Genomic DNA, 26344 nt, shown 5'->3' with positions numbered 1-26344 from the left:
AGTAGAATCCTGCAAGGTAGCTTTTATCACCACCTTTGCAGATGAAATTGAGGCTCAAAGAGGTAAGTTGACTTAGGCATCTGTAGCACCAGCCTGTGACCTCCCCTTCCTTCCTTCTCAGATTCCCTTCAGGGATTTCCTGATGTTACAGAAAATGGTATGTATGACGCTGCCCTCCTAGCCACCTTGACATAGCTCTGCTCCCAACAGGGTTCTTCTGAGATAGCAGCCAGGCACTACCTGGAATCAGGACTGATACTGAATGACTTCTGCCAAAATGAGGACAACTGAGGCCAGTCACTTCCAAACAGGTTCTGTCACCCTGAGTCAGAATAATGGCAGCTACCTCTCCTCTCCTCCTCACCGCCCAGTCGTTTCTAAGCCTGGCTTGTCGCTGTTGCTGCTCCGCTAAGCTTTTCCTCGGTGCTCTCTCTCTTCTAGAACAAACTACTTCATCTCCAGGTCCTTCTCAGAGCAGCTTCTTTGCAGGGGCCATAGGGTGTTGGAAAGGTCTTTGGTCCAGGAAAGCCGCGAACCACAGATTCAAGAGGAAAAAGCCGTTTCCAGCCCGGGCGTCGCCCAAGGCACGAGAGTGAATGGACCTTCCGCGTGCCTAGGCGCCCCTGGGCTCACCTTGTCCCCTCCCGCGGTGCCTGCAGACAGGGAGGGAGCGCGACTGGGCGAGAAGGCTGATCATCGTCTGCCCTCTGCTGGCCAGTGGCGGTATTGATCCCGCTGCCGCTCGACCAGAACGTCCCAGGGATGGAATGAAGAAGCGGGCATTTATGGAGCGCCTGGTGTTTGTCAGGCAATGTACTGATAAGCGCTGGGGTGTAAGGATGTACATGACCTGCTCTCAGAGTTCAAATTTAAATGAAGAGACAGACATTAATCAAGTAGTCATTCAAGCAAATATGAAATTATAACTATGAGCTATGCGAACAGGTGACGCGAGGGGCCTGTCCAGTCTGGGAGATATGCGAGGGCTCAGGAAAAGCTGCCCCCAGGAGGGGACGTTTGAGCGCCAGGAGCCGCGCAAAGTCATTTCATGTCATCTCGAAAATCCTGCAAGGCGGCTTTCCCCCCTTGACAAAACAGGAAATGGGATCAAATTGGGGAAGGAATTCACCCAAGATCACACAGCAAGCTGGAAGCAAATCTGGGAGGAGCTAGGTCCGCCCCGTCCCGAAATCCACACTTTTCTGGAGGTGGGGCAGGCTGCGGCACAAGGACTTGGGGCGGGGCATGGTGGGCGGGGCCTGATGTCTGGCCCCGCCCCCGCCTCAGAGGCCAAAGGGCGCCCTGGGCGTGGATCGGAGCGGGGGGGCGGGGTCTTTTCAGGGAGTGGAGCCTGGGCAGATTGGAGCCTGTGGAGGCCGCACTAGGATCGTGGAAGGAGGGGAGCCGTGATCTCACCCTGTCTTAGAGGACCCGGAAGCGCCAAGTGACTGAGGGCCGAAGACACTCACCTGTGGAGCCTGTGCACGCAGGTAGAGGCGGCGGCTCTGAGTCCAGGAGCTCCAGTGGGCAGCTCCTCAGGTAGGGCCCACCTCGGGCCGGGGAAGAGATGACCCTCTCCCCTCCCGCCCTGCCCATCTGTCCTGCCATCCGACATTCCTTCCTTCCTGTCCGCGGGCCTGGGTCCACCTCTAGCTATAAGATGGGGACGCAGGGGTGGAGGGGCTGGCCTCATTTCATCCCTCTCTCCCTGGCCCAGCGGCTGCAGGCCCCCTGGACACCCAAAACGTAGAGTCTGGAGAGGAGACAAACGCCGAAACCTCCCAGGGGAGGCTGGCCCAGCTTTACCCCAGCCTGACTGTGTGACCTTGAGGAGGACAGCCACTTTCTCTGGTACCCAGTGTCCTCTGTTGCAAAACAGTGTCTAGCCCTTGCCTTGCTTTCCCTGAGACTGGGCAGGTCAGGTGCTGTAGCTGCTGGGAGCTGGGGTGGCGCTTTCTCTCTCCTGGGGTACTAGGAGTGCTTACTCTCCTGCTGGGTCTGGTCCTCGGTGGAGCCACACCCGTCATCCACCCAAATCTGGGAGCCCCGAGGGCTGAGAGCTCAGTCCTGTGCTGGAGTTGTAATCTAGCCTGGAAGGCCTGTGAACGTCCCCAAGGCGGGGTGTGAGGCCTGCCTGGAGCACACATGCACATTTGGCAAACAGTTGCACCACCATTGTGCACAGCCTTGAATGCCAAGTTAAGAAGTCCAAACTCCACTGGGCGCGGTGGCTCACGCCTGTAATCCCAGCACTTTGGAGGCTGAGGCGGGTGGATCACGAGGTCAGGAGATCGAGACCATCCTGGCTAACACGGTGAAACCCCGTCTCCACTAAAAATACAAAAAATTAGCCGGGCGTCGTGGCACGCACCTGTAGTCCCAGCTACTCGGGAGGCTGAGGCAGGAGAATGGCATGAACCCAGGAGGCGGAGCTTGTAGTGAGCTGAGATTGTACCACTGCACTCCAGCCTGGGCAACAGGGTGAGACTCCATCTCGAAAAAATAAATAAATAAAAGAAATCCAAACTCTCAACTGCTGGTGGGGACAGTTCATCCGAGTATGACCTGCAGTGCCCACAGGACCAGCTTGCATGAGTGGGGCTGTCGTGCTGCTGCTGCTGATAGGTGTCACATACAGGCTTTTCTTGCATTCCAGGGCTTTACACAAAGTCTCTCATTAGTTATTCACACGCATCTGATGTTATTCCCATTTCAGAGACTGAGACTGAGGGTCAGAGAGATGAAGTCACTTGCCCACGGTCACAGCCAGCAAATGGCAGAGTGGGGATCAGCACCCAGAGAATCTGCTGCATTTTCTCCTAATGTCCTGTGGCCACCTGTGATCTGGGCATCTGGTAGTAAAGCCTTGTCCTAGGACAGCTGGAGAAAGGAGGGGCTGGGTGAGCAGGAAACTGGGGGAGAAGATTTAGAGGGCTAGGGAGGGAGGGAGGGATAGTGACTAGTCCTAAGGGGTATTTGGCTTCCTGGGAAGGTGTGGGGAGTGAAGTGGCTAATTTTAGACATGTTAGTTTGTGGGTGGAGGGTGATAGAGGGGAACCAAGCAGAGCTCTCCTCTGTCTGGAAAAAGACCAAGGAGGCAGAGCTGGGTCCTGGGAAAAGGGGGTGCCTAAGGGATGGGTGAAGACAGAGGCCGGGCTCACAGGAGGCCCCCAAAATGCTGAGCAGGCAGATGTGGGGGGCTCACAGGAGGCCCCCAAAATGCTAAGTAGGCAGATGTGGGGGGTGTGGGGGGACTTACAGGAGGCCCCCAAAATGCTGAGCAGGCAGATGTGAGGGACATCCATTGGTGAAGTGGGCGGAACAGAGGAGTGAATTCTGGACTCCCATGACATTAGAGCTGAGATGTTTCTAAAAAACGGAGGCCTTGGTTCACAGAAGGGGAAACTGAGGCCAGCCAGTTACTTGCCTGAGAATACTCCAGGGCTGGATCCGAGTAGGACCCTGGGTGCCATCTCTGCTATTCAGCCCTTTCTACTAGATCAGTGGTTCTCAGCTGGGGGCAATTTTGTCCCCCAGGAGACATTTAAAAATGTCTGGAGACAATCTGGCTGTCACAACCTGGAATTGTGGGGGATGAAGCGCTACTGGCATCTAATGGGCAGAGGCCAGGGATGCTGCCAAATATCCTACAATGCACCCACCCACCCCCCAGCAAAGAATTATCTGGCACCAAAGGGCAATAATGCCGAAGCTGACAAACTGCACTAGGGCTTAACAGGGCAGAGAGCTCAGGCTGGGGCCTCCAGCTGGATGGACCTTTGCCCCAACCCCAGCTCTGCCCCTCCCCATGCTTGCTCCTTAATTCCTGGAAGCCTCTGCAGTCCTCTCTGCTTTTCCTGGGCACAGTGGTTTAGAGGTCTACCCACCAAGTGTCTGTCACCACTGTCTCCCCAGACCTATATTCAGAGTTTGGCATTAGGTAGGGAGAAACCAAAATGGAAATGTCCTATCTAGCACATGGCAGGTGCCTTGCAGATAAACTTGATTTGAGTGACATGTTAGGGGTCCAAGGAGTTTCATTTCATCCCATTTTCTCTTTGGCAATTCTAACTGTGTCTTAACGTTTGTGACGCTCTGACATAGACTGAAAGAATCCACTGCTTTGTCCGATGTCCCAGGATGGGCAGGATGTGGCATTATCTGAGAAATGCTGTGGGGGCGGAGGTCTTGTCGTTCAGGCTCTTCCAAGAGTAAGCTGTGGACTGGGAACACAAAAGCAGTTCCTTTCAACCACACGAAAGGCTACAGGAATCACCTGGGGATCCTGTTAAAATGCAGATGCTAGGCCAGGTGCAATGGCTCACGCCTGTAGTCCCAGCACTTTGGGAGGCCAAGGTGGGAGGATCACTTGAGTCCAGGAGTTTGAGACCAACATGGGCAACATAGCGAGACCCTGTCTGTACAAAAGAAATTTAAAAATTAGCCAAGTGTGGCGGTACATGCCTGTAGTCCTAGCTACTCAGGAGGCTGAGGCAGGAGGATCACTTGAGCCTGGGAGGTTGAGGCTGCAGTGAGTCATTTTGGTGCCATTGCACACCAGCCTGGGTGACAGAGTGAGACCTTGTTTAAAAAAAAAAAAAGAAAAAAGAAAAGAAGAAAATATGCAGATGCTGAATCAGTAGGGCTGAGTTGGGCCTAAGTTTCTGTTTCTAACAAACTCCCAGGTGATGCTGATGCTGATTTTTGTTGCTGGTGCATGGACCACATTTTGAGTGCAGGGCATGGCAGGGCTGTGCAGAAGTGGCCATGGGCCATGCAGCCGACTGTCGGGTAGTTTGGAAGCACAGAGTGGAAGGAGACCATGCTCCAGTCAGGAGAGCTGGATATGAGTCATTACTCCCTCTCTCCCTCCCTCTACCCCTTCTATGGCCTTTCGGCTTAATAGAGCTTGAATAGTTTCCTCATCTATAAAGTCACTTAACCTTGGGTAAGTCACTTAGCTTCTTTGCTAAGTGGTCTTGCATGGCAGGCTGTCCTCCAGGGGTTCTGACCCAGGGTCTGAGAGAAGAAGGTGCCTGTGGAGGTGGGACGGTCTGGGTCTTGGCAGGCAGAGGGGCAGCAGGCCACTGGCCTGGCCAGGAGGGCAGGGGTGACCACCTGAAGCTGCTGGGGCAGACACTGTGCCAGCTTGGAGGAGGCTGTCATCATAGCCCTGATTTTTCTCTGAGGCCGCCTCAGCCTCCTGCTTTGGGCTTACCCAGCCCTGCCTGCTGTGGGAAAGCTGGAGAGACCGGTCTGGCTGGGGGAAGGAGCAGCTTCAGTGGGCTGGGGCCAGCCCAAGGCCTGATTGTGGACCTGAGCACCTAGCCAGCTGAGCCCTGGTCTGAGGAGCTGGGGTTTGGGCTGAAGTTGGGGTCTGAGAACGATAGCCTGGACACCGTTGAGGTCAGGCTGTGCATGGACAGGCTTCCCACCAGGGAAACTGAAAAGGAATTTGTAGTTTGGGGCCTTAAGCCCCCAGCTATAGGGGATACTCTGCCTTGAGCATCTGACCCCAGGGATGGGGCTGAACAGAGCCTTGAGTACCTGGGGTGCTCCCACCCCTGGTCCCCCGTAAGTCAGCTACAATAGCCCAGCAAGACACCTTCCAACTCACAGGACCAGGAGACAGCAAGACAACTGAGCCCATTTCTCAGATGGAAAAATGGAGGCTCCTTCCTTCCTACTTCCTGGGAAAAGAAGAGCACTCATTAGCACAGTCACCCATTATCCAGCAGGGCCCTGGGCCTGCTATCTAATGAGGCTGCCCCCTCTTCCCACCACTTCCTGTTTTCACAGTCAGACCATCCCAGTGGAACCACACAAACCCGGGTTCAGATCTCAGGTTCCCTCCTTCATAATTACGAGGCTCTGGGCAGCTCACTCCACCTCTCTGAGTCTCTGCTGGCTCGTCTGTAAACAGGAATAATGACACCCGCTCAGCCAGACCCACAGGGTTGTTGTGAAGACGAAATGAGCCATGCCCACGGAACACCGTGGTCATTATCATTAGTCATGGCATTTAGAAGCACGAGCAACCGGGTATTGTCTTACCTTGTGCCCTATTTTACAGATGTGGAGATCAGCACTTGGAGAAGGGAGGTGGCTGCCCAGAGGTCCCTTAGCAGGGCAGTGGGCAAGCTGGGGTTAGACCCACATCTACGGGTGCACCTCCCATCGCACGGCTGCTGCCATCTGTGCGAAGGCACTCCAAGGCGTGACACAAATGTAAACTTCGGGGTCTGGGCGGTCAGGCTGCAGGAGCTTCTTGTGGAGGATCTGGAGCAGACCTTTGTGCAAGCCACTGCCCTTCTTTGCCAGCACCAGCCATGAACTACGTGGGGCAGCTGGCAGAGACGGTGTTTGGGACGGTGAAGGAGCTGTACCGGGGCCTGAACCCAGCCACGCTGAGCGGCGGCATTGACGTGCTGGTGGTGAAGCAGGTGGACGGCTCGTTCCGGTGCTCACCCTTCCACGTGCGTTTTGGCAAGCTGGGCGTCCTACGGTCACGGGAGAAGGTGGTGAGTGCTCAGGCTGGCTGAGGTGGCCACTGCAGGGTGGGCTTTTTAAGTCGGGGCAGTCACTACAGTCCCAGGACAGGACCTGGGGCCTCCCTTAGGTGGGGATCTGTCCTCTGGACAGGCTTCCCTTCGTTTGTACTTTCTTTGAAGGTTTTTGGGTTGATTTGGGGGTTCTGATCTGGGAGGGTTCACAGTTAGTTTCTCATGGAAACAGACCAGTAGGTCTCATCCCGGTGCTGGGGCCATCAGACCTGGCTCAGCTTACTAAGACCTTACCTGTGTGTTCTTGGTAAGTCACTTCATGTCTCTGAGCCCAATTACTTCACCTGCACAAATGCATATGATTTTATCTGCCTAATGATGCTGGTGGAACAAGTCAATAGCAACTGATAATACTGTCCCAGGACCAGCTATGCGGCTCAAAGGTTAGTTTCTCTCTCTTCATAAATCCACTTCAGGCTGGGCATGGTGGTTCACACCTGTAATCCCAGCACTTTGGGAGGCCGAAGCAGGTGGATCATCTGAGATCAGGAGTTTGAGATCAGCCTGGTCCACATGGTGAAACCCAGTCTCTACTAAAAATACAAAAAATAGCCGGGTGTGGTGGTGGGCTCCTGTAATCCCAGCCACTCAGGAGGCCGAGGCAGGAGAATTGCTTGAATCCGGGAGGCAGAGATTGTGGTGAACCAAGATTACACCATTGCACTCTAGCCCGGGCAACAAGAGCAAAACTCTGTCTCAAAAAATACAATAAACAAATAAAATAAAAATAAATAAATAAATCCATTCCACCTTCACTGGACTCAGGCAAGCACAGCAGAGATTTTTGTTAGCAGCAAAGTCTAGGGTGTGAATCAAGATTCACACTGAGGCAACTGTGACGTTTCCAGGATCCTAATAGAAAAGCGTAGCCTACGGGAAACAGAATATCGAAGAGGGTAGTAGCTTGGGTTGTACACTCAGCCTTTTTAGGTTCATAGGCTTGCTTGCTGTGAGGCTGCTTCCTAGCGAATTACTTAAACCCCCAAAGCCTCAGTTTCCTTATCTATAAAGTGGAGGTAATGATAGGAGCTACTGCAAGGGGTTGCAAAGATTAAATGAGATAATCTATAGAAGACACTCCACAAAGGGCCAGTACACTGAAATTCCCACCATTGTTCACACAGCTGATAACCTGGGGGCTGGGGACACAGCGATCACAAGAGAGATCACATCCCTATTCCTGTGGATGTGAGAGAGGGAAGAACTTGGAAACCAGGCAATACACAAGGAGACCGAGACAGTGACAAGTGCAATGAAGCTCAGACAGTGGGGCAGTATGAGTGAGGGAGAGATGGGTAGGGAGCTCAGCGAAGGCCTCTCTGAGGAAGGGGAGATGCAGCAGAGACCCCCATCGTCGGGAGCAGCCAGGCACTTGAGGTCCGGGGGGAGGGAGCCCCAGCAAGTACGGTGTTTGGGGTGGCAAAGAGCCACCGGAGGACCAGCAGGGAGACCTGTGATTGGAAGCATGGGTGTGAGGGCCCATGTCCCTGCCACCGCTCTCCATTTGCAGGTAGACATTGAGATCAATGGGGAGCCTGTGGACTTGCACATGAAGCTCGGGGACAGCGGGGAGGCCTTCTTTGTTCAGGAGCTGGAGAGCGATGAGGTGAGTGCTGCCCTCCTAACAGCACCTGCCCCTCCCAACAGCACCTGCCCCTCCTACCCCTTTCCTGTGCCTCCTCTGGGCGGAGCCTTGGGATTTGTCACCATCCTCGCCCATCCCTGGGAGCACCCCACCAGCGGAGGGCTGAGGCAGGGGTGTCAGTTGGGGCTGGCCTCTGGCACACATGATATGCTGTGGGGGCCCAGAGGAAGGGGCCAGGGTACCAGCTAACTCTACTTACTGGGAAGTTGGGGAAGGTTTCTCGGAAGACTGGACCCCTGAGCTGGGCCCCTGTGGAATGAAAAGGAGGCCTTCCCCAGGCAGCTTGGAGAGGAGGCGGGAGCTGAAGAAGGGGGCTGGAAAGTATAACATCTGGCTTGTCCCGGGTCTGGTGCCAGCTCTGTGCAGCTGGAACCTAGAAGTGTGTAAGTGGTGGGTGTTCACACAGGGGAGGCAGGGCCCAGCAGAAGCCAATAGAGGAGTTGAAACTTGAAAAACTTTGAGTCCCTACTGTATGCCAGACACTGTGCAATAGACTCAGATGACGGGTGACCCCTGCCTTCAAAGAAAGTTACAGACTGGTCTGGGGAGCTAGACACGTAAACAATGGATGATGAACTGTTTGGTCATTGCAGTGAGAGATGTTGGAACTGGGGGAGGGATAGCCAAGGCTCCTTCCTGGAGGAGGAGACATCTGGCTGAATCTTAAAGCAGAAGTAGATGCCTGCTGTCATAGACTTGGGTAAAAGAGAAGATCAGAGGCTGATGCCAAGATCTCTGCCTGGCCTGCCATGGTGGCAGGTGGCTCTGTTGGGGAGCTCTGAGGCCAGTAGTGGCTACGGGGCCAGGCTGGTGCCTCTACACCTGTTTTCCTGACCCTAAATGAGCTCACTCCAGGGCTGGGACCCAGGCAAGGCTCAAGATGACTGTGTGGTGAGGGCAGTCCCACTAGGGTCAGCCTCCCAGCTCAGTTCTTGATCTGTTCCACAGGAACACGTGCCTCCCGGCCTGTGCACCTCACCCATCCCTTGGGGGGGTCTGTCTGGCTTCCCCTCAGACTCCCAGCTGGGCAATGCCAGTGAGCCTGAGGGCCTCGTCATGGCAGGCACGGCCTCCGTTGGGCGGAAGAAGAGGCGTCGCAGGAGGAAACCCAAGCAGAAGGAGGATGCAGTGGCAACTGATTCTAGTTCGGAGGAACTGGAGGCAGGCGCTGAGAGTGAGCTGTCCCTGCTGGAAAAGCCGAGGCCAGAGCCCCCAGGGTGTGTAAGGACCAAGGGACTTGAATCCCAGTTTGGGGGTTCAAGTGCTGTTTCCTCTGCTCATGCTGTGTGACTTTGGGCAAGGGCCTTGACCTCTCTGAGCAGTAGTTGCTTCACCTTACCAAGCCCCTGGTGTCCAGGCTCTCATGCCTGCCTGGGGCATTCTGCCCGATCAGTGACCATTTCCTTGTGGCCCCTCAGCAGTGTCCAGTTGGAAGAGAAGTCTTCACCACAGCCCAAAGACATCTACCCCTACTCGGATGGCGAGTGGTCCCCCCAGGCCAGGTGAGAGTCCAGGTGGGCTGCAGACCAGGACTCCAGATCACGGTCTGAAGTTTCCATTTGCATTTTTCCTGATGACTAATGACACAGAACCCATTTAATATGTTTACCAGCCATTCGTATTTTTCCTTTGTAAAGAGTTCAAGTCTTTTATTGATTTTTTAAATTGCGGTAAAATATACATATCATAAATTTACCATTTTAACTATTTAAAAGTGTATACAATTCAGTGGCATTAAGTGCATTCAGAGTGTTGAATGACCATCACGACTATCTAGTTCCAGAACATTCCATCCCCCAAATGGAAACCCTATGCCCATTAGGCAATCCAGTTACAACTTTGCCATCTTTTTTTTTCCTTCCTTCCCTCCTTCCTCTCTCTTTTTTTCCTTCCTTCTTTCCTTCCTTCCTTCCTTCCTTCCTTCCTTCCTTCCTTCCTTCCTTCCTTCCTCCCTCCCTCCCTCCTTCCCATCCTTCTTACTGGATTGTCTTCTTATTGTTGATTAGCATAAGTTATTCATATATTTATATACTCTTTAGATCTTTACATATTCCTTATACATTCTGGATTCAACACAGGCATAAATATAGTTTGCATGTATTTTTTTCACTGGCTGGGGTGGGCAGCAGCAGGGATGGGTAGGCAGGCTCAGGGCCTCTGGATATGTCTCCTGCAGCCTCTCAGCAGGTCAGCTAACATCCCCTAAGAGCGACTCGGAGCTGGAGGTGCGGACCCCGGAGCCCAGTCCCCTGAGAGCCGAGTCTCACATGCAGTGGGCCTGGGGGAGGCTGCCTAAGGTGAGCCCCTCTGTATCAACCCCAGGCCCTGCCTTTCAGGGGCTCCGTGGCCCCCTTGGATCAGGGTTGGAGGGACTGAAACTCGGGCCACTGCCCCCAAAGCTTTGTGAAGCATGTGAGGCAGGCCTTGCCCTGGGCCACATCTTCCTCCATTTGTTCCACTGAAGGTGGCCAGAGCTGAGCGGCCCGAGTCCTCAGTGGTCCTTGAAGGCAGAGCTGGGGCAACCTCTCCTCCTCGGGGAGGACCCAGCACTCCCTCTACCTCTGTGGCTGGCAGCGTGGACCCTTCGGGACCCCCAATCCAGCAAACAGAGGCTGGTGCCGACCTTCATCCTGACACAGAGGATCCCACTCTATTGGGTCCCCCTCTCCACACCCCAGAGACAGAGGAAACCAAGACTCAGAGCTCTGGTGATATGGGCCTCCCTCCTGCCTCCAAGTCATGGAGCTGGGCCACTCTGGAGGGTCCAGTTCCCACCGGGCAGCCAGAGAGGGTCTCCAGGGGGAAAGGTGAGTAATGCCGGGACTCTCTCACTGCCTTCCTGGCCTCGCCCTGTCCCCTGGGTGGGTGCTGGTACATTTTGAGCAACTACTGGGCGCCAGGTGCTGTTCTTGGCACCAGCTTCATGAGGCTCACAGTGCAGTGTGGGAGACAGATGCTGTGTGTGTGGAAGGGCGTGCCATGGGCATAGTCATTGGTTGGAATGGGAGCTGTTTAAACCAGGTGGTCAGAGAAGGCCCCTCCGAGAAGGTGCTGTTGGAGCTGAGACATGGATAATGAAGATTCAGCCAAGCGAGGAGCAGGGGAAGGAAACAGGATGTGCCCGGGCTGTAAGGCTGGAGAGAAGTTTCATGTCCAGCAACTGAAGGCAGCTGGCATGCCTTGAGCAAGAAGTAGAAGACCGTCGGAATAGGAAGTCGGGGAGATGAGCAGAGTCAGATGGCTCCAGCTCACAAGCTCAGGTTTATCTCAGAGCGCTAGGAAAACACGAGACCGGTGCTGTCCAAATCAGTAGCCACTGGCTATATGTGGCCATTTAAAATCAAATTAGGGCCAGCGTGGTGGCTCATGCCTGTGATCCCAGCACTTTGGGAGGCCGAGGTGGGAAGATTGCTTGAGGAGTTCAAGATAAAGCCTGGGCAATGTAGTGAGAACCCATCTCTACAAAAAAAAAAAAAAAAAAATTTTTTTTTTTTTTAACTAGCCAGGCACAGTGGCACGTGCTTGTAGTCCCAGCTACTGAGGAGGCTGAGGCAGGAGGGTCACCTGAGCCCAGGAGTTTGAGGCTGCAGTGAGCTATGATCACACCACTGCACTCCAGTCTCGGCTCACTGCAAACTCCACCTCCCGGGTTCAAGCAATTCTCCTTCCTCAGCCTCCTGAGTAGCTGGGATTACAGGCATATACCACCACGCACAGCTAATTTTTATTATTTTTAGTAGAGACAGGGTTTCACCATGTTGGCCAGGATGGCCTCGATCCCCTGACCTCGTGATCCACCTGCCTCAGCCTCCCAAAGTGCTGGGATTACAGGTGTGAGCCATCACTCCCGGCCTAGAATTCTATTTCTCTGTCACACTGTGATCACATTTTAAGTGTGCTCAATAACCACATGTGACTAGCAGCTAATATATCAGACAGTACAGACATGGGACATTTGTATCACTGCAGAAGGTTCTGCTGGGCAGCACTGCCTTAGAGAATTCAGTCAGAGGGCACTTACTGCCCACACCGCTAAGCACATGTCAGCTCCACAGATATCCTCTCTTCAACCCTCAGGCTCCCCAAAGAGAAGCCAGCACCTGGGCCCCAGTGACATCTACCTGGACGACTTGCCTTCCCTGGACTCTGAGAATGCAGCACTTTACTTCCCCCAGAGGTGCCTGGGTTCTGGATGCCAGGGTGTCTTGGGTCTGGGCACCTGGGGCCAGGGGTTCAGGCTCTCAAGGGCTATCAAGGGCCTGGGAGGAGAGAGGACCCATCTCCCACCCTCCTCCTATTCTCGTCATTGTTGGCCCCTTTGCCCACAGTGACTCTGGGCTGGGACCCAGAAGATGGAGTGAACCCAGCAGTCAGAAGTCCCTGAGGGACCCCAACCCTGAACATGAACCTGAACCCACTCTGGACACAGTAGATACAATAGCATTGTCCCTCTGTGGTGGACTGGCTGACAGCCGGGACATCTCCCTAGGTATGTTCGACTATGGCCCAAGCACTTTCGAGGACTGGTGCTGAGCCCAGAGGATGGCAAGGGCAGGGAAGACCGCGAGGGTGGGGCAGTAGAGGTGGGAGGCTGGGCTTCCCTGCAGCTCTCTGCCCTGTGCAGCCCACACTCCGCCAGCAGGGGCTAGACCTTCGCAAGTCCCCATGAAGCAAATGCTTGACACTAAGTTGTGAGTTATCCTGTGAATCCTGGGGTGGGAACAGATGTAAAACCCACAGGTAGGGAGGAGCACTGCCAGGTTACAGAGCCAACCGACAGGAGGTGAACAGCAGAGTGGGGAGCACCAGGGGGCTGGGGCAGCGGGTCATATAGGATGTGCCAGCCTCACCCGTCACTCTCTGCCTCCGTGCCCAGAGAAATTCAACCAGCACAGCGTCTCCTACCAGGACCTCACCAAAAACCCTGGACTTTTGGATGACCCAAACCTAGTGGTGAAAATCAATGGGAAGTAAGTCCCAGAGCTGGGGCTGCTGGTGGCCGGAGAGTCATTTCCCTCTCCACAACCCTGCAGCTGCTGATGCCCTATTCTGTCTCTCTAGGCATTATAACTGGGCTGTGGCTGCCCCCGTGATCCTCTCCCTGCAAGCCTTCCAGAAAAACTTGCCCAAGGTAATGGTTAGAGCACCATTGCCCCTGCTGGGGAAGGGAGCCATAGCCTTGGGGCAGGGAGACCCTTGGCAAGAAAGTGAAGGGTAAGCAGAGATGCGCCTGGGGACCAGGGGCTGGCTGGCTGCAAGACGCACTCTGGGAGAGGCGACACAGGTCCCTGAAGCCTTGCCCCACCCTTCCCTGGTTTTCTGGCCATGGCTGAATCCTGTTGTATTTAAACTGGACTTCAGAGGAGCTCAGGACAAACCAGAGGGGAAGAAAAACCCAACAGATGCTTAAACAAGGACACGTCTTTAGCAGGAGGCCTTTGCATCTGAAATATGGGGAAGCCTTTGGATCTGAAATATGGGGTTTGGGAAATGGAAGTTGTTCCCTTCACCTTGCCTGAAGACTATTCCTCCAGGCTGGGCTGAAGGGTGCTTCCTTTCTTTATCTGCACACGTTTCTGAGTACCTACTATGTCCCAGGCCTAGGCTGGGGACAGTCATGAATAAATGAAACAAAATTATCCCTGCTCTCCAAGGAAGACTAGGTTAACCAAAGACTCACCCAGATGAATATAATTCAGCCCTGAGTGCTGGGAAGGACAGGTGTGCAGTGCTTGGAGAGCCTACGGCAAGGTGGTTTGATAAGCAAGTGCCTCCTGGGTAGAGATTGAAGGATGGGTGGACCTTGGGCTGGCCAGGGGTGGGGAACAGCATGTATGATGCCCAGAGTGGGGAAGGAATGAGGGTATGCCCAGCCTGTTTACTCTTCCCAGAACCTCTTCCCTGGTCTTCCCAGCCACCTTCCCCTACTCATGGAGGATGGTGCCCTCCTGGGCAGAGCCAGCCTTTGCCAACCTGCACCTGCCCCTCTAGGAGCAATCCAAGGCACCACCCTGACCCGGCGCGGCCTATTGTTCTTGGCTTCCCCAAAGAGCATCACTAACAGATGTTGACAGCTGTCACTGCCATTGGGTGACAGCTTCGTCCTCTGGCTGGTACGGGGTCTGAGCTAGGACCCAGAGTCTGTGGGAAGGAAGAGGATCCCTTCCCTGCTTGGATCTCCTCACCTTACCCAGACAGACCCACCGTTTGAGGTCCCTGAGAGACCCCTGCCCCGCCAGCCTGTTTCTAGCTCAAGGGGGCCCCCTGGCTGTTCCCAGCCCAAGCCCACATCTTCCTGACTTGGGTCTGTAGAATGCTGGTGTGTCCCCTAGATGGGCCTTGCCTGGGCTCTCCCTGGGGTTATCTATCATAGCATAGATCTCATCAGCATTTTTTCACAAGGTCAACTTGCCCCAACCAGACAGCGATGGTACCATATAGAAAAGGGGGCTGTTTGTGGGATAGGGTCACCGACCTTAGGAGGTTGCCTGGGGCAGTCTTGGAGGTTGAGGGGAGTACTGGCTAAAGATTGTTCTCCCTGCTACTACTTGGTCTCAACATAGGGAGTACCAGATCTTGAGAAACTCCCAAAGCATTGCCTTTAACTACTCTAGTAGAGGAATGGACCCACAGGATTTGGAGGCCAGGCTGAGGCTGAGCCTAGAGCTAGGGATCGGGGCTGGGGGCAGGAATAGCCCTCGGTCTTTTGAACATAACTCACCTGAGTCATTGCTTGGAACCCCAGGATGGAGGTGAGCATGCTTCCTTGGCCTCCAGATGTTGACAGCACCTTGCTCTAGGGTCGACCCAGACTCTGGGCTCATGGGAGAAGAGTCCCAAGAACAACATAAGGTAGGAGGTTTGTGTGGAGGTAGGAGGTAGGAAATACTGTCATGGCTTTCATCTGCCCACAGAGCACCATGGACAAGCTGGAGAAGGAGAAGATGCCCCGGAAGGGTGGGCGATGGTGGTTTTCCTGGCGACGCAGGGACTTCCTGGCCGAGGAGGTGGGTGGTCATGGTCGAAGGGCAGGGCCAGGGCTGGCACAGGCAGGAGGTGGGATTCACTAATGGATGTTCTTTCCACAGCGCAGTGCCCAGAGGGAGAAGACTGCAGCCAAGGAGCAGCAGGGGTGAGTGAGATCCCCTATCCGGGGCTCTGCAGTGGGAGCCTGGGAAAGATGGCCCTGGGTTGGGGGGCAGCAGGGAGGAGCCAGTACCCTGTCTCCAGCCATGGGTTCTTTATTTGTCATTACCCAAGCACCAAGCACTTCTTTTTTTTTTTTTTTTTTTTTTGGTTGGTTGGTTGGTTGGTTTTTGAGACAGAGTCTGGCTCTGTCACCCAGGCTGGAGTGCAATAGTGTGATCCTGGCTCACTGCAACCTCTACCTCCCAGGTTCAAGCGATTCTCGGCTTCAGCCTCCTGAGTAGCTGGACTACAGGTGTGAGCCACCACGCCTGGCTAATTTTTTGTATTTTTAGTGAGACGGGGTTTCACCCTGTTGGTCAGGCTGGTCTCGAACTCCTGACCTCAGGTGATCCGCCCACCTTGGTCTCCCAAAGTGCTGGGATAACAGGCGTGAGCCACCACAAGCACTTCTATACCTTTTCTTTTTCCTGAGAAATGGCCCCATTTTACAGATGGGAAAAATGAGGCCTGGAGACACATTTCCTGGCCCACAACCAGGAAATGGCGGAGCTGGCACAGGTCCTCAGGCTCCTGCCCCAGACAAGGGGATCCCTATTAAGGAGGGGCAGGGCCTCTCCCAGCCCAAAGAAGCCAGCTGACTTTGTTTCCTTTTTCCACATCTGAAGTGACCCAGCTGCCTAAGGCTGGCCTAAAGCTACTCTCCTAAGGTGGAGAGTAGCTAAGGATGGCCTGACTGAAACCAAAGCAGGTGGGGGTGGGGATAAGCCCGGAGATACATGTTAAGTATTCAGGTAAATATCTCCAAGGCAGGCACCGAGAGCTGGCAGCCCTCGGTCTCGGCCCCCTCTGCTGTTGCTTGGCTGGGTGGAGACTGCCAGCCTACACCCCTGTGTCTGCCACCACTCCAAATGGGTTGTACCTAGAGAGAGGGATCACTGATAGCCTGGACAGGCCCTGGCATGGCGGGGACAGGCCCAGGCTCCTCTTGGCATCTCCTGGGAGTGAAGGCCCTTTGGCTGGAGGAGGTGGCCTGAGAGCCAGTGCGGTCCACAGGGAGAAGACAGATGTCCTGAGCAGTGATGACGACGCCCCAGACAGCCCTGTGATCCTCGAGATCCCCTCCTTGCCACCCTCCACTCCACCCTCCACTCCACCCTCCACTCCCACCTACAAGAAGTCCCTCCGCCTTTCCTCCGATCAGATTGTAAGTGTGGGTTGTCTGTGTGGAGGTTGGGGAGGGGCTGAGCTAATTCTGTCTGAGAGTCCCTCACGACCCGGCTGAGAAATGGCTCCAGGGAGCCACACGTTCACCAAAGGCCAGAATCTATCCCCTTGGGAGCCTCCCTGATGGCCTCCACTCGAATACCTCCAAGGGTAGGGCGCTCACTTCTTCACATGCCAGCCCATTTGTCTGTCAGACACTGGGAAAGCTGTCTCTTAGGTCCTCCTGAGATATCAACCTGTAGTGAGCCAGCAGGCTCTGCGTCAGCCCTTGGAAGCAACACTGAAAAGAATCAAATGCTGATGACAGTCCCTCAGATTCTGGCAACTCTCGGCCCTAAGTCACATCTTCTCTAAGCTCAGTAACTGGTGGCTCCTGGAATAAGAATATATTTTCTTCATGGGTGTGGCTCCATGGTCAGGGAGGTGTCCAGGAGGAACTCACCAGCCAGTACAAAGCAGCTGCCATCTGTCTGGTACCCTGGAGCTCACACTCAACTCAGGGCTTTGGTGGGGAATGGCCCTGATCCTTCTCTGTGGACCAAGAACAGGGTTACACCTCTCCTTAGGGCAATGTTGACTCAGGTACCCTGGCCCCAAGGAGGGGCTTCCTATGGAGATCCCCACAGGACCCCCATCTATGGAGGGGTGTGTCTCCCTGCCAACAGCAACCCCAGCCTTGGGCCTGGGAATCCTGGGCAGGGAGTCATGGATGTGGCTTTGTCTGTGAGTTACATTTCGAAGGGGAGTGAACGGAGGCTAAGGCTCCTGTGGCCGGCCCTGGACAGAGCCCTGATCAGCATGGCCACCCTCTGCCTACATGGATGTGTGTCTGTGCGTGGCTATCTCTGATGAATCCAAGAAGGGTCTCTGAGCTGGGAGGAAGAGGAGAATGAGAGGCCTGAGGGGACTGGAGACCATGGCAGAAGGGGAGACGTAGGCAGTGCCTGGCTGTCGTTGATCACAACGCACCCCTCTTTGGCCTCAGCGGCGCCTGAACCTGCAAGAAGGTGCCAATGATGTGGTGTTCAGTGTGACCACTCAGTACCAGGGCACCTGCCGCTGCAAGGCCACCATCTACCTGTGGAAATGGGATGACAAGGTGGTCATCTCTGACATCGACGGCACCATCACCAAGTGAGACTCAGCTGGCTGTGGGAAGGAGAGGGAGAGAGGGGTTATGGAATCGCCTCCCTCTGTGCTGGGTGTGGTGGGGACAGTGAGAGGAGCCCTCCCTTCCTGGTGGGGCATCCTGGGGCTGGAGCTGGGCCACATGGAGCTGCCTTGGAGTGACCCTTCCTCTCTGGCTCTAGGTCGGACGCTCTGGGCCATATCCTGCCCCAGCTGGGGAAAGACTGGACACACCAGGGCATCACCAGTCTCTATCACAAAATCCACCTGTGAGTGGCTGGGCTGGGGCTGGGGCTGGGGCTGAGGCAAGGCCCCTAGCTCTAGAGAGGGAGTGACAGGACAGGACATCTTGGGGACCAGCAGGGACCACAAGGGAGGCCGCCAGGGCAGGTGCCTCGGGTGCTGAGACCTCTCTATTGGCCCGCAGTTCTGTGAAAGGCTCATCCCCTGGGGCTGTGTTCTAGGATCAGGGCCACCTACTGGCCTGAGGCCAGAGGGGAGGCCCTCTCCATCCTGGTGCACCCAGACCTCAGGACTCTGTGCACCATCCAGCCGAGTCCACTGCTGAGGCCTGGCCGTTCTCCCCAGGTCCTCTCCCTGCACAGGTTGGAACATCAGAGCCCCCACAGTTGGGCTGGGCAGGCTGAAGCCAAGGAAACAGATGGGGGCTGGCTAGTCTCTGATGGCTCTATGCCACCCTGTTCCCCACTCTCAGAAACGGGTACAAGTTCCTGTACTGCTCGGCACGGGCCATTGGCATGGCGGACCTCACCAAGGGGTACCTGCAGTGGGTGAGCGAGGGGGGCTGTAGCCTCCCCAAGGGCCCCATCCTTCTGTCTCCCAGCAGCCTCTTCTCTGCCCTGCACAGGTAACCACCCCTACACGCACAAGCCCATGGTCCCCTGGTGGGGAGAGGCAGGCTCACTGCCAGGCCAGCCTTAGCAGGCTGGCATTAAGCTCTCAGGTGGAAGGAGGGTGGGGTCAGACCCCCCATCGCCTGAGCCTACCATCCCCTCTGGCTTCTTCCCTACTTTGGCCCCCCTCCCTGCTGTGGTTCTGGCCACCCCAGAGAGGTGATTGAGAAGAAACCAGAGGTGTTCAAGGTCGCCTGCCTGAGTGACATCCAGCAGCTGTTTCTGCCCCATGGACAGCCCTTCTATGCTGCCTTTGGGAACAGGCCCAATGTGAGTGTGTCCCCTCCCCTCTGCTGCGCCATCTCTCCCCAGCTGCCTGCAGGCCTCCGTTCCATGGGCCTCTCCTGTCTCCCACAGGATGTCTTTGCCTACCGGCAGGTGGGCCTACCTGAGTCACGCATCTTCACAGTCAACCCCCGCGGAGAGCTCATCCAGGAGCTCATGAAGAACCACAAGTCCACGTGAGGCCAAACCCTGCCACATGTTCCCCATGCCCTGCCACGTCCCCCTGCCCCGGCTTCTTCCTGGGCCCCAATTTCACCTCTCACCAGGGATTCTGTCCCTTACTCTGGGCTCCCATGGCCGAGGCCGTGGTTTGGTGGCAGCTCAGGCTCAGTGCTGGCCCCCTTCTGCCTGTAGGTATCAGCGGCTTGGTGAGGTGGTCGAGCTCCTCTTCCCACCTGTGGCCCGTGGCCCCAGCACAGACCTGGCCAACCCTGAATACAGTAACTTCTGCTACTGGCGGGAGCCACTGCCCACTGTGGACTTTGATACCCTGGACTGAACCTGTGCTGGCTGGCTTCTCCTCCCTGGCCCGGCCCAGAACTGACTAGGTGTACCAGGGTATAGGAGGGTGGGAGCTGGATTGCCACGGGGCAAACCCACTGAAGGGGAAGAAGGGGGCTGCAGGTTGGTTGGAGCTAGAGAGACTCCCCCATCTTCCCCGTCCTATTTTTGCCAGCTAAGCTGCAGATGCTCCAGGCGTCAGTGTGGCACTGGCGTGGGGCAATTAGTTTGTCATCTGAGCCCTTGCAGGGTTCTGTTTTTTTTTTTTTTTCCTGAGACAGGGTCTTGCTCTGTTGCCCAGGCTGGAGTGCAGTAGGCATGATCTCGGCTCACTGCAACTTCCGCCTCCCAGGTTCAAGCGATTCACCTGCCTCAGCCTCCCAAGTAGCTGGGATTACAGGCATGTACCGCCACGCCTGGCTAATTTTGTGATTTTAGTAGAGATGGGTTTTCACCATGTTGGCCAGGCTGGTCTCGAACTCCTGACCTCAAGTGATCTGCCCACCTCGGACTCCCAAAGTGCTGGGATTACAGGCATGAGCTACCATGCCTGGCCTCCTTGCAGGGTTCTCTATGCCCTCGATATCTCTCTCCCTGTCAACCTGGGACCTTGCTGTAACTCTTGATAGGACAGGGAGAAGAGGGAGGCCCCACTGAGGCTCGAGGCATCAGTGAAGGGTTGGTGGCAGCAGTGGGAGTGTGGTGCAGCCTCTGGAAGGACGTAGTGTGCTCCCCGCCCCTTATCTGGGAGTCAGGACTGTACCCTCTGAAGCCAGACATCACTGCCAACACATCTCCCTTGCTGGTGCCCTGGCATCTCAGCACATGATACACACCCACACCTGCAGGCTGAGAGAGTGTGGCTCCGGCTTGGCCTGCTCCCTGTCCGGCTGCTGCCACTGCCTCTCTCCAGACCTCCCTTAAAGACAGTCCCAAACTCAGCCGGGGCAGGTGGGTGTTGGCCTGACAGTCCTCCCACAGTCTCTGCTGGCCAGCTTGGTGCTCACAGCTGCTCGGTAAGCTCTTGCCTAAGGAGCTATGGGAAGCAGGGATGATGCCCCAGCAACCTCTCCTCCCACTGTCTTTGGTGAAGAAAGTAGCTTTAGACTGGCTAAAAGCTTTAATCCAGAGCCTGCCCTACTCCGATAGTACCAGAGTGGAGGGCGGAATACCAAATGTCCAGGAACAAAAGGCAGGGCTGTGGGGACCTGAAGAGCAGCACAGCGGGGCCCGTGCTGCTGTGGGGGAAACTGAGGCTGGGAGCCTCAGCAGAGACGGGTGTCAGAGTCTCTGGGACCTGCATAGGCCTGAGGAACCTGCATTTTCAAGTTGTCCATTGATGGTTTCGTACCTGAATTTCTCACCTTTTGTGACCATCCTGGGTGGGTGGGGGTTTTGCAGGGGTGTTAAAAGCAAGGCCTGGAGCTCCTTTCCTCCAGCTGGGGGCTCCTTCTCAGGGCCTGGCCTCATTCAGGCCACTTTCTAGAGAAATGGCCTGACCTCGCAGGAAGGATTTCCCCACCCCCAAGTGGAAGGAAGAGGACAGTGTGGGCACCAGAGAGCCCTGGAAACATTTTAAGGGAAGGAAAGGAAAAGGATAAATTTGGGGTGGGGGGGTCTCTAAACAGATTGCCTGCACTTCATTCTTTCCTGGGGTTCTACAGCTGCCTAAGCCCTCACCTTGGGGGAGGATCAAAGGGAATAAAGAGAACTCTCGTCTGAGTCTTTGTGCTTCTGTTCTGTCCTGAAGGACATGTGAGGAGCCAGAAATGTCTGGCAGCCTCTGGTCCTTAGTTCAGATATAGCATCCATGAAGCTGCCAGGTGTGAGGACAGTTCCAGTGGGCATCACCTTCCTGCACAAACCTAGTCCTGATGGCTGCAAGGAGAAGCTAAGGGGACAAGGAACAGAAGCCACCAAAGGCTGTGGACTATTGCTTGTGGGCACAGGGCAATGTGGACAGGCCACTGGCTGTGGGCCTGTAGGTCTTTGCACAGTTGCTGACACTGGTGCTGACTGCCTGCAGGGTCCTCTCAAGGCCTTACATACAGGCATTGATCAAGGCCAGTTGGCCACAGCAGCTGCCCCTGCCAGCCACGCTCAGGCCCTGCAGCTAGCTGCCCAGACACTGATTTGCAGACAGTGGAATGTGACATCTCTCAAGTCCACCCTGGCCTTCAAGCACGACATCCTTGACTTGACCACTGTCCGGAACTGTCCAGTTTGTGCAGCACTGTGCATAGCCATATGGAGCTAGACCAAGACCATTCCCTCAGTGGCCTCTTTAGTGCCATCTGGGCTAGCCAGGGAAGGCTGGAAGGCGCTGCTGGATAAGGCTGGGCTCTGGGGTGATGTTCCCCAAGTTGGTGGGATCTAGGGGTTGGGTCCTGGCCAGCCTGTCTAGTTGGCTTTCCTTGGCCGTGCCTGCTCAGCCAGCTGGGCCTGGCAGTCCAGTAGGTCATCCCGGAGGCGGGCAATGTCCTTTGTGTGCTGGGCCAGCGTACGATTCAGCTGGTCCACATGGCTCCACAGGCCCTCTCTGGACCTCAGTGGCTCAGTGGACAAGCTGTCCAGGCCTGCAGCCAGCAGGCCCAGCCTCCTGCACGCACCCTCCACTTGTGCCACCCGCTGGTCAAAGTGTCTCACTGTGTGCTGAAGTTTCTGGGCTGTGTCCTGGCAGCGGCTTAGCCCACTGGCCACCTTGGCCACACCAGCCTTGAGTTGCTCCAGCTCCCCCCGCAGGTTCAGGACCTGCCTGTGGCCGGCCTGAAGCCTGGAGCCTTGGCTGCTGACCTGCTCCTGGATGGCGTGGACTTCGGCTTCCACCTTGCGTTCCCGCTCATCCAGGGACGTGTTGGCAGCCAAGAAGGCATCAGAGTACTGGCTGACAGAGTCACTGAGGCCCGTGAGCGACTTGCTCACTGAGTTCAGATTGACCTTGAGCAGAGTGATCTCGCCTTGGAGTGAGCTGCCCGTCCCTTCTGCCAGCTGTCCCTGGACCTCGGCCACAGTGCCATTGAGCTGCTGGAGCAGTGCTGCGTGGCTGGCCACCTGGTGTAGGAGGGCCTCGCTCCGGCTCTGCCAGGCCTTCACCTCTGCCACGAGGTTGTCCAGGATGGCTGAGGTGGTGCTCGGGGTGCACGAAGTCTCCAGTGAAACCAAACGTTGCTCCAGCACGGCCAGCTCTGTCTGCACAAGGGGCCGAGCTGACCTGCCTGGAGGGGCGCTGTCACGGCTTAGCTCCCCAGCCAATGTCACTAGGCGCTCCTCGAGGCTCTGCACGCGCTCTTCCAGCATGGTCCCAAAGCCACCTGCTCCCCACCCCCCAATCTCCAACCTCAGACAGCATCCCCTTGCTCCACCCTCTGTCCCATTGAGCATCTCCAGACCCTCAAGCAGCCCGTCCACACCTCCCTCGAGCATGGCAGCAGAGAGCCTCGTAAGCTCATCCCCGGCTGGGGCACCGGGGCCCCTTTGGGTCTCGGTGACTGCCTGTAGGGTCCTCTCGAGGCCATCCATACGGGCATTGATCAAGGCTAGTTGGCCACAGCAGCTGCTCCTGCCAGCCACACTCAGGCCCTGCAGCTGGCTGCCCAGCTGTGACAGCTCCTGGCGCAGGGCTAGCTCCCGGCCATCAAGGCTCTGGTGCAGCCTCCGGCTGGCGGCCTGACCCTCCTCACATTGCCGCCGCACCTCCTGCACCCGCAGGTCGCACTCACTCTGGACGCCTTGCAGCTTCTGCTCGAAGCCACCCAGCAGGCTCCCCCAGAGTCGGTGCAGCCGTCGGTCCACATACTCCTCCAGCAGGGCCAGGGAGGTGAGCGGGGACGGTGGGGCTTCCCGCAGCCGCTGCAGGTGGGCCTCATGGCCGAGTGCCAGCCCATGCACTTTGTCTAGAAGCTGCACCTTGGTCCGAAGAGTGTTGCTCACCTCTGTCACCTTGCTTAGGATCTCGTCCAAGGGAGGTGTTAGCGGCCCTCTGGCTCTGTCTCCTGGGTCCACAAGCCCCTCAGGGACGACCCCAAAGCCCACAGGGGCAGCAGGAGCCCGGGGACCACCAGTCATCCTATTGGGGTCCTCGTGGCTGGCCACCAGGCCACTGAGGGTACCATATGTTTGGGCCAAGCGCTGGACGTCACCCTCCAGGCGTTCCAGCCGCTCACCAAACAGCCCTGGGCCTTTCCTTCCTGGGAAAGAGGAGAAGAGAGCCCCAGGGGCATCACTGGCCTCACGCTCTCCGCTTGTCACACTGCCAGGCTACCCAAGAGACTTTCTAAGCCTACCTTCTCACTCAGCATAACTCCCTCAGCTTTATGATGGGGTGAAGGTGGGGCTTGGGGGTTCCTCCTCCCCATCCATGCCAGAGCTCAGCTAGCCTGGGATCAGTCCCCTCCCTGCCCCTGCCACTGAGCCCAAGAAACCCAGTCACCTTGGAGGGTCTCCTTGGGCAGACTCACCGTGAGGACTGGGGACTGCTCTGCTGTAGGAAGGGGGCCTGGGACCTGGGCCCAGCTGCCCCGAAGGAATCTGAGGCTCAGGCTCCAGCTGGGGTGGGGCAGCCCCATGGTCCGTGAGGTGCTCAGGGCAGCGTTCCCCAGTGAAGCCAGGACAGCAACGCCAGGCGAGTTCTGTCACTGTCTTGTAGCCAACCTTGTATTTGGGTCTGAGTACTGTGCGGTACCTGGGCCAGGGAGAGCAAGACAGCAGGATCCTGCACCTGAGGGCTGTGCTCCTCCCCATAGCTGGCACTCAGGGCCACCCTCAGACACTTGCATAAGGCTGTGTGTCTCCCCACCCCCATACCACCCCCAGTGTTTTACTTTTTCTGTGCTTAAGGTGACAGGGGTGGGGTAAGGGCAGGCCTTCCTGGAGCTCACAGTCATGTTAGGGAAGGATGCAGGTAGAAGTCCCACCCATCCTGGTAGCTTGGAGAGAAGCAGGAATTTCGCCCCATCAGTTCCCAAGACCACTTGGACCCCTTCTAGCTCATGCTGCCATGAGAAATTCCACTCAGGCTGCAGTGGCACCTGGGAGAACTCAGACACAGCCCCAGCCCTCTCTGTGGGCAGGGAGGGGCACTGCCCTGGAGCTGGCGCTGGCAGTCCCCTCACTGCCCTGGGGACCACTCTTGGCTCCCACCTGCTCCCCTTAGTTCTTTCCACTCCTCTCTAGCCTGCTCCGGGACCTTGGCTCTGGTCAGAGAGGCTGGTGGATGGGCACCTCTGATTGTGAGCAGGGAAGGGAAGGTCTGGGGTGCAGGCAGGCTCACGAGGGTCCGTGCCCTCACCTGTTCAGCCACATACCTGTTTACCCACTGACACACCGGAGACAACAGGTTTGTTTCCACACACACATGTGAACCTCTCCAAGTACAGCCCTGTGCATCCCACGTGCATGCAGTCCCACAGGTCCTCACGTGCAGCCCTGCTGCTCCGGCTTCCTCTCCCTGCCCCCATGGCCTGCCTCCTTGTGGTCACCACGGTCCTCCCTGGGCCTGCCAGGCCCCCCTGTGGCATCACCCATTGCCTAAGGGTGGGTGCTCCCTCCTCTCCCCTCACCTTCTGCCTCTGTCACTTCCTCCTAGCCTTGTGCTGCCTCTGCCCCCAGAAGCCTCCCCTTGGCCCTCTGTGGTTCCTGGGCTCCAACCCAAGCCTGCCCCTGTCTGTGCAGGTGATACTCTGCTGCAAGCCCAAATCCCTGGGATCCTCCCTGGCACCCTCTTTTCTGGGGCCGCCTTCTACTCTGGCCTGTATGGGGGCTCAGGTGGGCTCTCTGGAGTCCAAAAAGCCCCTTGTGGAGTTGGCAGCTGCTCTCGGCTGAAGGCAGGACTGGCGCTTGTGCCAGGGGATTCCAAGTGTGCAGGTGAGGAGTGCACTTACGTGACTGTCCCGGGGCACTTGGGCCCCCATCCACACTGCCGGTATTCAGCCTTTACGTAGCTCTCCGCTCCCTCCTGTAGGATGCAGGTCACATTCCTGTGCACCACATAGGCACAGAGGGCCCTGCAGGAGAAAATGGTACCCCTGGAATATCTGGCTGAGCGAGGCCCACGGAGGCTCCTACCCTCCCACCTCCATCCGTGGGCCTCAGCAGGGCTCCAGACCCCATGTCTCTTCTGTCTGTTCTCTGTGTCCCTGGAAGCCAACGCCCTCGGTCTGGGGTCCAGCCCCACTGCTGTTCTCTGATTCCAGCCTCCCTGATGGGTGGCGCCTGGGCTAAGCACTATTTGGAACCAGGAGTCTGATGTGGCTGCCCCTCCCTGCATGGGGAAGAAGCCAGCCCGGATTCTCCCTCAAGTGCCCTGCCACACCCCCATCCTTCGCTGATTCCAAACTCCTTATCTTGGCATTCAAGGCTCCTGAGTCCCTACTCGGTGACTCCTTTGAGAGCACCATGTCTTGTCCTTCCTCCCCTGCCTGGCTCCCAGAGAAATCCACCTCTCCTTGTAGTTTTGCAGCCCCTGCCTTTGGTCCTGTTCCCTCACTCTCAGAGCAGTTATTGTACCACATCCTCTAGGAGGCTCGCTCTGATGTACCCAGGCCCACTGAGTGTCAGTACTCTTCCTCCTACAACAGCGCTCAAATTCAGCTAGAATTCAAGTTCAGCCAGCACCCCAGGCAGAGCCTCCAGCCCACTTAACTGAGGTCAGTTTGCAAGCCACTGCCCACGAAACACCAGAAGCTGAGGCGGGGGCAGCAAGCTCTTTGATGAGCCATAATGGCTGAGGAGGTGGCTGCCTGGCATAAGCCGACCACTGTGGACGGCTGTGCCACAGCACGGGCCCGGAGCCAGGAGCCCGCACTGGCTCTGCAGCCAGGCCACGCTGGGGCTCCCATGGGGTTGCCGGGGCCAGGCTGACTGAGGTGGGGAGCGGCCGCCCGGATGCGCAGCTCCATCTTCTACCTGGCGGGGCAGGGGAGAAAGGGGAGGCCCGG

At 56.5% G+C, this 26344-nt stretch overlaps 2 protein-coding genes across 2 annotated transcripts; one reads left to right on the top strand and one right to left on the bottom strand.

The window, feature by feature from the left end:
• The first annotated feature begins 1389 nt into the window (after positions 1-1389).
• Positions 1390-21131, top strand: LPIN3 (lipin 3). Its single transcript, XM_011929038.1, has 20 exons — positions 1390-1539; positions 6322-6521; positions 8074-8169; positions 9157-9425; positions 9627-9710; positions 10385-10505; positions 10673-11015; positions 12286-12385; positions 12537-12697; positions 13085-13178; positions 13270-13339; positions 15123-15215; positions 15297-15340; positions 16411-16561; positions 17567-17715; positions 17892-17978; positions 18425-18577; positions 18779-18893; positions 18981-19084; positions 19263-21131. Exons 2-20 carry the CDS (start codon positions 6330-6332, stop codon positions 19405-19407), a joined length of 2571 nt encoding a protein of 856 aa, XP_011784428.1. The 5' UTR covers positions 1390-1539; positions 6322-6329; the 3' UTR covers positions 19408-21131.
• On the bottom strand, positions 20515-26305 carry EMILIN3 (elastin microfibril interfacer 3). Its single transcript, XM_011929204.1, has 4 exons — positions 26085-26305; positions 25289-25411; positions 23867-24090; positions 20515-23596 (listed from the first exon to the last, which is right to left on the bottom strand). The coding sequence occupies exons 1-4, from the start codon at positions 26303-26305 to the stop codon at positions 21810-21812; spliced, it is 2355 nt and encodes a 784-aa protein (XP_011784594.1). The 3' UTR covers positions 20515-21809.
• Positions 26306-26344: the final 39 nt, after the last annotated feature.

This window comes from Colobus angolensis, unplaced genomic scaffold (assembly GCF_000951035.1).
Source record: "Colobus angolensis palliatus isolate OR3802 unplaced genomic scaffold, Cang.pa_1.0 Scaffold8, whole genome shotgun sequence".
NCBI lineage: Eukaryota > Metazoa > Chordata > Mammalia > Primates > Cercopithecidae > Colobus > Colobus angolensis.
The sequence above is the reverse complement of the archived record's forward strand: the minus strand, read 5'-3'. Positions and strand labels throughout refer to the sequence as shown.

Coding starts and splice junctions, on each gene's coding strand:
- LPIN3 (XM_011929038.1), top strand. CDS start 6,330: ATGAACTACGTGGGGCAGCTGGCAGAGACGGTGTTTGGGACGGTGAAG. Junction 10,506..10,672: donor CCTGGGGGAGGCTGCCTAAG/GTGAGCCCCTCT, acceptor GTTCCACTGAAG/GTGGCCAGAGCTGAGCGGCC. Junction 17,979..18,424: donor CTCTATCACAAAATCCACCT/GTGAGTGGCTGG, acceptor CCCCACTCTCAG/AAACGGGTACAAGTTCCTGT.
- EMILIN3 (XM_011929204.1), bottom strand. CDS start 26,305: ATGGAGCTGCGCATCCGGGCGGCCGCTCCCCACCTCAGTCAGCCTGGC. Junction 25,412..26,084: donor TGCCCCCGCCTCAGCTTCTG/GTGTTTCGTGGG, acceptor TTTCTCCTGCAG/GGCCCTCTGTGCCTATGTGG. Junction 24,091..25,288: donor AAGTGCCCCGGGACAGTCAC/GTAAGTGCACTC, acceptor TCCCTGGCCCAG/GTACCGCACAGTACTCAGAC.